Raw genomic sequence first — 13,334 nt, 5'->3', positions numbered from 1 at the left:
GGCAACACAAGATATACAATGTATTACATAAGCATTGGCATCGGATGAAGCATACAGGGTGTAGTGTTAATGAGGTCAGTCAATAAGAGGGTAATTTAGGAGTCTGGTGACAGTGGGGAAGAAGCTATTTTTGAGTCTGTTCGTGTGTGTTCTCAGACTTCTATGTCCTGCCCCATGGAAGAAGTTGGAAAAGTGAGTAAGCTGGGTGGGAGGGATCCTTGATTATGCTTTCACTTTCACTTTCATTACTTTCACTTCTATGCTCTAACCCATTTAATGAAACCCAAAATATTATTAGCCTTTTTTTATGGCTGTATTGATGTACACTCTCACTGTTTCAGATGAATTTATCTGAAGTTGAGTGTATGCAGTTGGGCATATTCTTTTTTCCCGTTCTTTTTGCCCCTGGCTGCTTTTCTTGTGAGGTGGCTGGGTGCCACTCCATTAACATCAGTGTCCTTCCACTAATTGAATTTGAGTGTGAAGTTAGGCAGTGAGTATTAGTGGACTCTTGGATCACAGGGACATCTCAACCAGTCTCTACACATACATTTTGAGTTTGTGAGGATAGCGTCAACGAAGGAAGCCCTGACTGATTTTCTCCCCAACTCCCGAGTCCCAAGATACCGAGTCTAGTTGAAACTGAGCCCCTCCTGGCCTATATGTCTAGGAGTGGCAGGGAGGGGTGGGTAAGGAAGGGGTGGGTAACGGAGTGGGCGAGCAATGTAAATATTTCCCATTTTCAGAATAACGTGCATTGGTGTCTTTCCTGCATTAAATACATATTTTCTCTTGATACAGTATGGAAGAACACCTTTGCACCTAGCTGCTAACGCCGGGAGCCTTGATGTCGTCCGCCACCTCTGTCTTGCTGGTGCTAATGTAGAAGCTGTTAGTTCAGTAAGTTGACTGGATTAATCCTTTTATCTCAAAGCTGTTCATTTTCTCAACAGTCTAATGGAAAAATCAAAGGAATTAACCAAATACTAATAAGTTATTAATACTGCTTGACCACATTGGTTTTATTAATTCTCTGAACACAATTCTAAAGTATTGATAGGGAAACCCAAATGGTAGTCTCTTACGATTTTAATCCTACACCAGTCAATTAGACTGTTTTGAACTTTGTGATGTACTCTGAAACAAGCTTTGCTATAACCACCTGAGTCCATCAATAGCAGCTCTCTAATACCTTCCCCAGTGGCCTAATATATATATATATATTGCAGTAGGTATACTGACATAAGCTCATCCTCATCTCTTCACAGTGATCACTAGGTAGTGAATAGGAATGGGAAACTTGGCTATTGTTTTACTCTTCAATACAGCGAGGGGGTGATGGACACAATAGTTCTCCCCTGACGGACAGATAATTCAGCACCGGCCAGGGATTAACCTAATGTTATTTCAACTACACTTACTAACTGAACTGAAACCTTAACTTCCTTACTTACTTTTAAAGGAGTGATTTTATTGTTGAGTTGCAGTATTTTGTGAGCTCACACAGCACTGGCATAGATTTGTAAATTTTATATGTCTAGATGAGTCATTAACAAATTTTCCAATTCTTGCTGGTTAATTGAATAGTATTGGAGTTTTTTTTTTAAATTAACATGTTTAAATGGTAATTGCTTTATGAAATGAAAATCACTTATTGTCACGAGTTGGCTTCAATGAAGTTACTGTGAAAAGCCCCTAGTCGCCACATTCCGGCGCCTGTCCGGGGTTTAATGAACTTCTGTTGTGTTCCTTTAATCTACAGGTGCTGCACCGTTTTCTACTAATACAGTCCTTGCTAAAATGTTTCTTTGGACTTGTTTAGTTATGTGCTAAGACTAAGGACACTTTATTTCAATAGTTTTCATGACATAACAATTTTTTGTCAACATGTAGGATATGTTGGAAATATGTAGCAAGATTAGTCAGCAAAGTTTGTTTATTTATCTTTTTGGTACACACCCTATCATCTGAACTGAAAGCAAAAGGCATTCTAGCAAGGTTGGAAAAATAGAATACAAAAGTGGAACAAAGAATAACGAAAGTACAGCACAGGAACAGGCCCTTCGGCCCTCCAAGCCTGTGCCGACCATGCTGCCCATCTAAACTAAAATCTCCTGCACTTCCTGGGTCCGTATCCCTCTATTCCCATCCTATTCATGGATTTGTCAAGATGCCCCTTAAACGTCACTATCGTCCCTGCATCCACCACCTCCTCCGGCAGCGAGTTCCAGGCACCCACTACCCTGTGTAAAAATACTTCCCTCGCTCATCTCCTCTAAACCTTGCCCCTCGCACCTTAAACCTATGTTGCCTAGTAATTGACCCCTCTACCCTGGGAAAAAGCCTCTGACTATCCGCTCTGTCTATGCCCCTCATAACTTTGTAGACCGTTATCAGGTCACCCCCTCAACCTCCGTCGTTCCAGTGAGAACAAACCGAGTTTATTCAACCGCTCCTCATAGTTAATGCCCTCCATACCAGGCAACATCCAGGTAAATCTCTTCTGCGCCCTCTCTAAAGCCTCCACATCCTTCTGGTAGTGTGGCAACCAGAATTGAACACTATACTCCAAGTGTGGCCTAACTAAGGTTCTATACAGCTGCAACATGATTTGCCAATTCTTATACTCAATGTCCCGGCCAATGAAGGCAATGAAGGAGAAAAACATTTATGCCAATCAGGATCTGATCAGGGATAGTGGCTATCAGGATCAGATCATTGTGTCGAACAACTCACAAATGGGCCATAAGCCACCACTTCTGGCTCTGAGAAGTGCTTGATCTCCTTGGATTACACTGAAAAGGCAAAGTATTTCAAAAATTTGATCAATAGATTAAGCAAACCATTTCACACTGCTACAATGCAGTGGCTATGCAAGTGGTATTTTCCACTAACAGGATGCTGCTGTCAGTCCAAAAAGACATCCTGTTTACCACACATTTGAACAACGTTACGTATAAATTTCAGCACTGGTACAATGTCAGGTATATAGGTTGTATGTCCTACAGTTGGCTGAACAAAAATAATAGCATGTTCCGGCGGTTATTCGTAATTAGCAGAGTGCAGACCATATTCAACCAACCCACACTTGAGAATCCCAAAACAGAATATCCACTGTTAGATGTGATTTTGCTATTAGGTAGCACTTGCTGAACAATCCCGAGTGTGCTAATAGCTACACCAACAACTAATTTAAGAAAAGCAGTAGAGCTCATAGCATGGCTCGTTTATACTTGAGTCATTCTCTGCAAACAAAAGGAATATGTTCAAGCCATGCCTTCTTTGAGGTATCTGAGGGTTTGGGAAACCTAAATTTGCCCATTGCTTTCTCCATGGAAATGCCTTGGCAAGTCAGAGTCGATATGCCAACCAATTAGCACCCTTTTCTCCTGTCGTATAAATTGTTGTGATTGAAACTGATGGTCTTGATTTGTGCAAGAAGAAAAGCTTCAGCAACATGTCTCTCTTTTAAGCAATATTCCAGTTTTGTACTATTGCATAATGATGAATGGAAAACTATTGTTACATGATATTAAAAATCACTGAGGTTATGAGGCATGAAAAGGACTAAAGAATGCAAATATCAACAGGTTAGGTATAATAGGAGAGGCAAACGAAAATGTGAGTAAATAGAAAAGAAAAGCAAGCTGCAAATTTAGTGAAAATAATAGCAAAACAAAGCGAATCCATATGTCCTGAGAAAAGAAACACTGGGGTATCTGCCCATGTGTGTTCTGTAACTGCATTTTACAGATCAGGAAGATCCCAGCCTCAGTCCCACGTGTGTGGAGGAGTAGATGATGTCAGCCAGGGTGGGGGTGCGGCATCAGATTGGCTTTGGCCTCTGGTTTATAGAAGGAAAAGTTGCCCACGGTTCCCATTGCTAATTGGTACATAGCAGGTGATGATGTTGGTGTGTTTGTATATGTTGTGAAGATGACTGCACACCTGCAGGTGAATAACCTGCAGACACTCGCTGTCAAATATATGTTGATAGTGGGCTGTGGTACCAGCGCACATAGGCCATTCATAGCACCATTAACCAGTCTTGGAGAGAAAGAAGACTGGTGGTACATGGAGGGTGCAGGAAACAAGTGTCTTGCGGACCCAATGTTCCAACAGACCACACATTAAGCTGTAATCAAGCCCATCTCTATTCTCAGTAGTTAGCTTGTGATTTGTGTTTAAAAAATTGTAGCTGATGTAATATTTACAGCGTGAAGAAAAGGGTGCACAGTAAATGTGTTAATAGGTGTCAAGTTTTCAGAATCACCTAAGGCAGGAAAGGTACTGAAAAAGCCTAAAAAGTATTTACTCCAAGGGTTCATAGAATCATAGGATTTAGTGCAGAAGAAGGCCATTCGGCCCATCGAGTTCACACCAGCCCTTGAAAGAACACCCTACTTAAACCCAGTAACCCCACCTAACCTTTGGACACTAAGGGCAATTTAACGTGGCCAATCCACCTAACCTGTACATCTTTGGACTGTGGGTGGAAACTGGAGCACCCGGAGAAAACCCACCTAGACACGTGGGAAAAAGTGCAAACTCCACACAGTTGCCCAAGTCCAGAATTGAACCTGGGTCCCTGATGAAATATAAAAGTAGGGAAGTCTTGCTGCAACACTACAAGGCTTTGATGACACCACACCTGGAGGACTGTGTACAGTTTTACTCTCCTTAAAGAGGGATATACTTGCATTGGAAGGTACATTAGACTGATTCTTTGGATGAAGGGATTGTCTTGTGAGGAAAGGTTGAGCATCTTATTGAAACATGCAAGATTCTGGCAACCTTGATGGCGTAAATGTTGAGAGGATATTTCCTGGTGGAATCTAGAGCTGGGAGACACAGATTAAAAACAAGGGATCTCCCACTTAAAATGGAGGTTAGGAAGAATTTTGTGTCTCAAAGGTTTTTTTTAAATTTAGAGTACCCAATTATTTTTTTCCAGTTAAGGGGCAATTTAGCGTGGCCAATCCACCTACCCTGCACATCTTTGTGTTGTGGGGTGAAACCCACGCAGACATAGGGAGAATGTGCAAACTCCACACAGACGGTGACCCAGGGCCGGGATCGAACCCGGGTCCTCAGCGCCGTAGGCAGCAGTGCTGTTTCTCCTCGTATGGTAAAGAAAGCTGGGTAGGTAAGTCCATGATCTTACAGGTGCACAATTGACCGCACTAAATTGCCCCTTAATTGGAAAAAATGAATTGGGTACTCTAAATTTATTTTTTAAAACATGACAGTCATTTCAAGGCATCTTTGATAATGGAGATTGAGACTGTATCAAAACTTCTGTGAATTATTTCTTGCTAGTAACACTGCCGGTGTAAAAATCTGATTCGTATGCTTCAGAATATAGCTTTTAATTTTCGGAATTTTTTTTAGGAATTGGAACTTTTCAGTGCAAGTTAAATAGTAAACAAGAGCAATCAAAAGGTTGGGGGCCATGTTGACTTACGAGGTCAGACCTAGAAAGATAAGATCATAACCTGTAGAGAGTTTGCTCTTGCTTTGTAATGGCGCCAGTAAGCCTGGGAATATGCCCCGTGTTTGTTAGATATGTAAGTTATTGATTTGATTTGCCAGAAGAATCCAGGAGAATTTTGCAAAGCAAAGGTAGCTAATTTGCACTTCTATCTGCAAAGAGGCCTTGTATCTCATGTTGCCATAGAAATTAGTGATACAGGGGAGAGCCTTTTATCAGAAGGTTCTTTTGTTTAACCTATCTGTGAGTGTTTGCTGATAAAAGCAGGCAGTTCAGTTTGGGTTTTGTGAGAGAAAGGTTGCTGGAAAATTTGCTATGGCTTGCAGCTAGTGGTAGAAATCTGTAGAAGGCAGAAATTGGTCAGCTTAGAAACAGCTGTCTAGAAGCTGTGGGAACGGTCTTGGAAAAATCTATCCATGCATGTCCAAAGCCAGGACAAGGAACTGAAGAGTCTACAGTTGTGGGGTCTTTAAAAATAAATTGTAGGATTGCTTAGATAAAAGCTAATAGGAGGACCCCCATATAGTATCTACCTGGAAGAATAGCTGGAATACTAAGAGAGATTGAGGTTAAATTCAAAGGGCTGTGGCGTACCTTTTGGGCGGGTTCCAGGAAAAGTGAATGAACCTTCAAGATTCTGTAAGATACGGGGACGCTTTTGAGTGAGTAAAAGGAGAACTGAGTTTATAGCACCTGCCTTTGTAAGCTATAGTGATGTTTGCTTTGTTTAATTTTACTTTACAAATGCAATAATGTTTGTTTTTGTTCAACAAATGTGAAGTTCTGTTAGTAAATTATTCAGTGTTCAGCTTTCTTCTAAGCCCCATAAAAAGATCATAACATTGTTAGCAGGAACGAAGGACCAGGTCTCTCAGTGATCAGTATTGCTGTAAATGTTAGTGAGCTCTGAAAAGGTTTAAAACTACAGTGGTAGAAAACCTTCATTTTGTGTTTCATGCACATTTGTTTACAAAAATCAATGGAAATATAATCGTTTTTTGAAAGGAAGTCTATGAAACAACCAATCTGGCTACACTCCTCAACATTAATGTAAAAGGTATAACAATATTTGTACCTTTATCTATTTGTGGTAGCATTTGCCCTACAATCACCACCTTTATGTTCAGCACAAATTCACTTATGAGTTTGTGCCACGGCGAAAAGCCTTGTCACACATATTGGTTAGGTTGCGGGAACATAGAACATAGAACAGTACAGCACAGAACAGGCCCTTCGGCCCTCGATGTTGTGCCGAGCAATGATCACCCCACTTAAACCCACGTAACCCGTATACCCGTAACCCAACAATCCCCCCATTAACCTTACACTACGGGCAATTTAGCATGGCCAATCCACCTAACATGGCCCTGAATTAAGTTAACGTTATAACGAATGCAAGGTCACTCGTGAATTAAGATATATACAGAAAGCAGGCAAGGCATCACGTTAGCGGCACCAGTTCTGAAAATCATCTTCTATGTACACCATTTAAAACCTGCCCTTTTTCAAAAGAATTGCAAAGCTTATGGTTAATTTAAAGACTGAATATTAAACTCCGCCCCCAACCCCCATAAACATTGAAAAGTGTATTGCAGTTGAAATCTTAATTATACACAACACAAGCAAAGCATGATCCTCATTAGGTCATGTTCCAATAAAATCATTTGAAACTAATTGTGTACATTTGGCTGAAAACCAGTGACTGAATAGCAAGAGAAATTAAAAAAAAGAGTGAACCTTACATGAGCAAGGATGTAGCTGGGACGGTTGTAAAGCAGTCTACATTCATAATAATCTTATAATCTTTATTATTGTCAGTAGGCTTACATTAACACTGCAATGAAGTAACTGTGAAAATCCCCGAGTCTCCACACTCCTGCGCATGTTCAGGTACATTGAGGGAGAATTCAGAATGTCCAAATTACCTAGCAACACATCTTTCGGGACTTGTGGGAGGAAACCGGAGCACCCGGAGGAAACCCATGCAGACACGGGGCGAACATGCAGACTCCGCACAGACAGTAACCCAAGCGGGAATTGAGCCAGGGACCCTGGAGCTGTGAAGCGAAGGTGCCAACCACTGTGCTACCGTGCTGCCCATTTCTTCCTCCCAACAAGAATAATACATTGGACCAGGGCAATGCAAAGATGTGAATGTGATGCAAATGTACATTTATGGCATATAGGCTCATAGATCTTGTTTTAAGTTGAGCAATTTCAAATTGCAGCAGAAATTTTAAATGGAACTAATAAAATTTTAGTAGTGAAATGCATAAATTTGGTACTTGTGTCTCAAAGGTGATGGTATAGGAATTCAAGTTGTTAAACCTGTTACGAGTCATGGTGACCTAACACTAACATTTACCATGATTTATAGTTTAGAGTAGTGAATGCTCATGTGGTGATTCTGTTTGAAGTGTGAGGAGGTTTCAGGTGCCACTGGAGCAATATAATCCAAATAGAAATATCTGCGGCAAGACACATTTGTAACTGAGTGCAATGTCAAGGTTGCTCCCTGTTTCACTAAGTGTTTGAAACGTCAAAACAACTGGAGCGAATGCCAGCTGAAACAGACACTAATTTGTGTAGTACTAGCTCATCCATCAGAGGGTCCCAAGATTAGGGAAGCTATTCTCCCAAAAATATCTAAATTAATTTGTGGCGGGTTTTTCACAGTTTCACGCCGGCTCTGTCCGTGAGTTCCCCTCCGGTATTCAAGTTTGAATTCAGTAAAAATTTGGAATTATAAAATGACTAATGATGACCATGAAATCATTGCCAATTTCTATAATAGCCCATCTGGTTCACTAATGTCCTTTAGGGAACAAAATCTGCCAGCCTTACCTGGTCTGGGCTACATGTGACTCCAGATCCACAGCAATGAGGTTGACTCTTAAATTCCCTCTGGAATGAGCAATTAATGCTGGCCCAGTCAGTGATCCCCACATCCGTGAATGAATATTTTAAAGAGGAGAAATGGCAATAGTTCTTTCAAAGAGCCAGCATAGGTTCAGGCTGTTGCCTGTGCTGAATGGTTCAGTGAGTTCAGGAAGCACAGGGCAAGCTTTTTTTTTAATGTAGGTTGAGAATAATATGTTTGGTGCGATACCAACTAAACTGAAAGTGACGTACAAAACTGGTTAATTCTTCATCTGATATCACTCCTGTTCAGGGTAAAGCACTAATATTGGCAATTAGGAATATGAGCTTGAGAAGATGTTTTGTGAAGTTTTTTTTCTTCCTCTTTTCAATAGGCATTTGCTTGTATGATGCATTCAGCCCATAGTATTTACATGTGATTATAGCAGAAACTAATTATTATGCAATCAATGTAGTGAATGTGATTCATTTCAGAATCTTCCAGAGTGAATTTTTTTTTTTCTATATAAATTTAGAGTACCCAATTATTTTTTCCAATTAAGGGGCAATTTAGCGTGGCCAATTCACCTATCCTGCATATCTTTGGGTTGTGGAGGCGAAACCCACGCAGACACTGGGAATGTGCAAACTCCACATGGACAGTGACCCAGGGCCAGGATTCGAACCCGGGTCCTCAGCGCCGTAGGCAGCAATGCTAACTTCCAGAGTGAATTGTTAAGTGGCTCTTGGCTGAGTGCCTGGTTAAACAGTTTTCTAACTTTCATATTCTAGAGCAATGTGTGAAAATAAAACCCAGATTGCCAAGCGTGACTTTTCACAGGTTAAATATGAAATTGAGTGGAAATAGTGTTAATTGGATTGATTGCTGTTGTTTAACAGGATGGAAGAACTGCAGAAGATCTTGCTAGAGCAGAACAGCATGCACAAGTGACCAACTTACTTTCCAGGCTTAAAAAGGTAACACGTCTGTATAAATGGGTGATCTTAACTGTGGGCATATGTTAACACACCTTTCCAACAACACGGTTGGAATCATTCACCTGAAGAAGGAGCTGCGCTCCGAAAGCTAGTGATTCAAAACAAGCCTGTTGGACTTTAATCTGGTGTTGTAAGACTTCTTACTGTGCCCACCCCAGTCCAACGCGGCATCTCCACATCATGTATTTGTCAAGATCCCTCTTCAATGTTGCTATCATATCTGCTTCCACCACTTCCCCCATCAGCAAGTCCCAGGCACTCGCCATCCTCTGCGGAAAAATAAACTCACCTCGCACATCTCCTCCAAACTTTCCCCATTGTGCCTGAAACCTAGGTCCCTAGTAATTGACTTTTCCACCTTGGGAAAATGCGTCTGTCTGTCCATTTTGTAAACCTCTATCAGATCTCCCGTCAACCTCTGTCATTCCAGTGAAAACAATCCGAGTTTATCCAACCTCTCCTCATAGCTAATACCCTCCGCACCAGGTAACATACTGGTAAACCTCTTCTCTACTGTCCCCAAAGCATCCACATCCTTCTAGTAGTGCGACGACCAGAATTATAGGCAATGTTCCAAATATGACCCAACCAAGGTTCTATACAGCTGCAGCATGACTTGCCAAGTTTTATACTCCATGCTCTGACCAATGAAGGCCAGCATGCTGTACACTTTCTGAACTGCTTTATCCACCTGCGTTGCCACTTCAGTGATCTGTGGCCTGTACGCCCAGATCTTTCTGCCTGTCAATACCCCTCCGGCTTCTGCCATTTATTACTGTATAATTCCCACCTGCATTAGACTTCCAAAATGTATTACCTCACATTTTCTTGGATTAAACCCCATCTGTCATTTCTCCACCCAAATCGTCAACCAATCTATATCCTGCTGTATCTTCTGACTATCCCCTCCACTATCCTCAGTTCCACCAATCTTTGTGTCGTCCACAAACTTCCTAATCAGACCAGCTGCATTTTGCTCCAAATAATTTATATATACTATGAACAACAAAGTACTGATTCCTGCGGAACACCACTAGTCACAGCCTTCCATTTAGAAATGCACCCTTCCACAGCTACCCTCTGTCTTCCATCACCCCGCCAGTTCTGTATCCATCTTGCCAGCTCTCCTCTGATTCCATGTGACTTCAGTCGGTGTCCGTTTGTAGTGAAGTAACCCTTGGAATAGTTATTTTAAACTATGGTGGATTTGTAAATAGATTTTTATGTAGATCTGACTAAACTGTCGAACTAACCAACAATATAAATAAATCGATTTCTACAGCAGTGGCATTACAGTCTCATTTTGGAATCAGTTTTGCAATATTAATGCAGCACTAGTCTCGATTCCATCCCATCACTATGTTAAAACCTGTGAGTTTACTTTATCACCTTTCGCTGCCTACTTTAGCTGCACATTAAACAGTTCAGCAGGTTATCTTATCAGCTGATAATGAGAACTGTTACTGGCCACATTCCCACTTGGAGATTTTGTTTGGAATGCACATACGTCCTTTGGCTCGGAGAGTGATCCCAGTTCTGTCATGTTTTCTGCCTAAGGGGCAGCACGGTGGTACAGTGGTTAGCATTGCTGCCTACGGCGCTGAGGACCCGGATTCGAATCCCGGCCCTGGGTCACTGTCCGTGTGGAGTTTGCACGTTCTCCCCGTGTCTGCGTGGGTTTCACCCCCACAACCCAAAAATGTGCAGGGTAGGTGGATTGGCCACGCTAAATTGCCCCTTAATTGGAAAAAATAATTACTCTAAATTTTTTTTAAAATATGTTTTCTGCCTTGTCTGTGTGTGTGTGCATGTATCATAACCACACAGGCTTATTGAATTGAATTATGTTTCAGGGTATGGGTAAAAGACAGGGGAATGGGACTGACTAAAAATGCTAATCTGGAGAGTGGGTGCAGACATATGGGCCAAATGGCTTCTTTCTGCACCGTGACGATTCTGTGATGAATCATGTGAATGCAACAAATTTCAGCAACTCCAATCCAATAATTTCTATTTTTAAACAGGCTTTCTTGATATGGAATGTTATGAGGAAAATAACTACTAACTTATTGATCACTTGATCAATAAGTTGAAAATTAGGATATGAAAAGGTATATAATAATGTTCTAGTAGTAACCCAAATTATTGGATATAAATACCATTTCTAAATATTAGAAAAACTCAGAGGAGGTCTCAATAATTGGGATTTTCTTGTTTGCATTTAATAGGCCAGTGTGGTTCTGTTGATTAAGCTTCTCTTTAGAATCACAGAGATCTACCACACAGAAAAGGCACTTCGGCCCATCGCATCTGTGCCGATCAAAAACAACCACTTAATTTTTTTTTAAAAATATTTTTATTCTCCTTTTTCACAATTGTTCTCACGAATTTACACCCAACAACAATCAATAACCAACAACAAATATCTCAAACCCCATAACAGTAACAACGATCCCACCCTCCCACCATGCACAGACATCAGCCCGCATGTTAACATAAACAAATGACAAAGAAAAAAAAAGGAATCGGAGATTACCCATAGCCATCTTCAACATACATAGCCCCCCGCACCCCACCCACCCTCTCTTTCCCCCCCCCCCCCAACTAATGTTCGATGTTATCCAGTTCTTGAAAGTGCATAATAAATAGTGCCAATGACTTGTAGAACCCCTCTGAGTTTCCCCTCAGTTCGAACTTAACCTTCTCAAGGGTCAAGCATTCCAACAGGTCCCCTCGCCACGCCAGGGCACAGGGTGGAGAGGCCGCTCTCCATCCCAACAGGATCCGCCTTCGGGCGATCAACGAGGCGAAGGCTATGATATCTGCCTCCGCACCCGTTTCTAACCCTGGCTGATCCGACACCCCGAATATGGCCTCCCGGGGACCGAGGTCCAGCTTCACATGCACCACCTTGGAAATTACCCTAAATACCTCCTTCCAGTACTCCCCAAGCTTTGGACAGGACCAAAACATATGAACGTGATTAGCGCCCCCCCCCCCCCCCCCCCCCCCCCCGCAACATTCACACACATCTTCTACCCTTTCAAAGAATCGGCTCATCCTTGCCCTCGTGAGGTGTGCCCTGTACACCACCTTCAACTGTATCAGCCCCAATCTCGCACACGAGGTGGAGGCATTCACTCTCCGGAGCACCTCACACCAGACCCCCTCCTCTATAACCTCTCCTAATTCTTCCTCCCACTTCGCTTTGATCCCCTCCAGTGGTGCCTTATCCTTTTCCAACATAGCTCCGTATACCGCTGACACTGTCCCCTTCTCCTGTCCACTTGCCGCCAGCACCTTCTCCAACAACGTGGAGGCCGGTTCCTCCAGGAAGCTCTGTATCTCCTTCCTGGCAAAGTCCCGAACCTGCATATACCTAAACACTTCTCCCTGCTCCAGCCCGTGCTTCGCTTCCAGCTCCTTCAATCCTACAAATCGACCTCGAGGAAACAAATCTTTTAGAGTCTTAATCCCCTTCTCTTCCCATTTCCAAAAGCTTCCGTCCCACCTCCCTGGCTCAAATCTGTGGTTCTCCCGGATCGGCATTTCCCTCGACCCTGCCGCCAACCCAAAGTGTTGCCAAAACTGCCTCCAGACTTTCAATGAAGCTATTACTATCGGACTCCCTGAGTATTTCCCCGCACCCATCTGGAGCGGGGCTGTTGCTAGTGCCTTCAGCCCCGACCCCCTGCACAAACTGTCTTCCATTCTGACCCACTGGGAATCAACCCCTCGGACCCAGCTCTGCACCGTCTCCACATTCGCCGCCCAGTAGTAGTACATCAGGTTCGGAAAACCCAAACCCCCTGCCTGCCATCCCCTCTAGCTGCACCTTTCTAACTCTGGCCACCTTCCCTCCCCATATAAACGAGGTAATCCTTCCCTCAATCTCTCTGAACAAATACTTTGGCAGGAAAATCAGTAGGCATTGAAAAATAAAGAGAAATCGCGGCAACACATTCATTTTAACCGCCTGCACCCG

General features: G+C 42.5%; 1 protein-coding gene across 5 annotated transcripts in view; it reads left to right on the top strand.

Annotated features, from left to right (window-relative positions):
* The window catches only part of dapk1 (death-associated protein kinase 1), a 290,457-nt gene that overhangs the window by 212,409 nt on the left and 64,714 nt on the right, over positions 1-13,334 (top strand). For all 5 annotated transcript variants that reach the window (XM_038804815.1, XM_038804813.1, XM_038804812.1 and 2 more), the window contains exons 18-19: positions 802-900; positions 9,251-9,328. In XM_038804815.1, coding sequence (XP_038660743.1) covers positions 802-900; positions 9,251-9,328 — 177 coding nt within the window. The remainder of the gene's footprint in view (positions 1-801; positions 901-9,250; positions 9,329-13,334) is intronic.

Source organism: Scyliorhinus canicula, chromosome 8, assembly GCF_902713615.1.
Source record: "Scyliorhinus canicula chromosome 8, sScyCan1.1, whole genome shotgun sequence".
Taxonomy (NCBI): Eukaryota; Metazoa; Chordata; class Chondrichthyes; order Carcharhiniformes; family Scyliorhinidae; genus Scyliorhinus; species Scyliorhinus canicula.
Note: the sequence above shows the minus strand (reverse complement) of the source record. Positions and strands in the feature narration are given on the sequence as shown.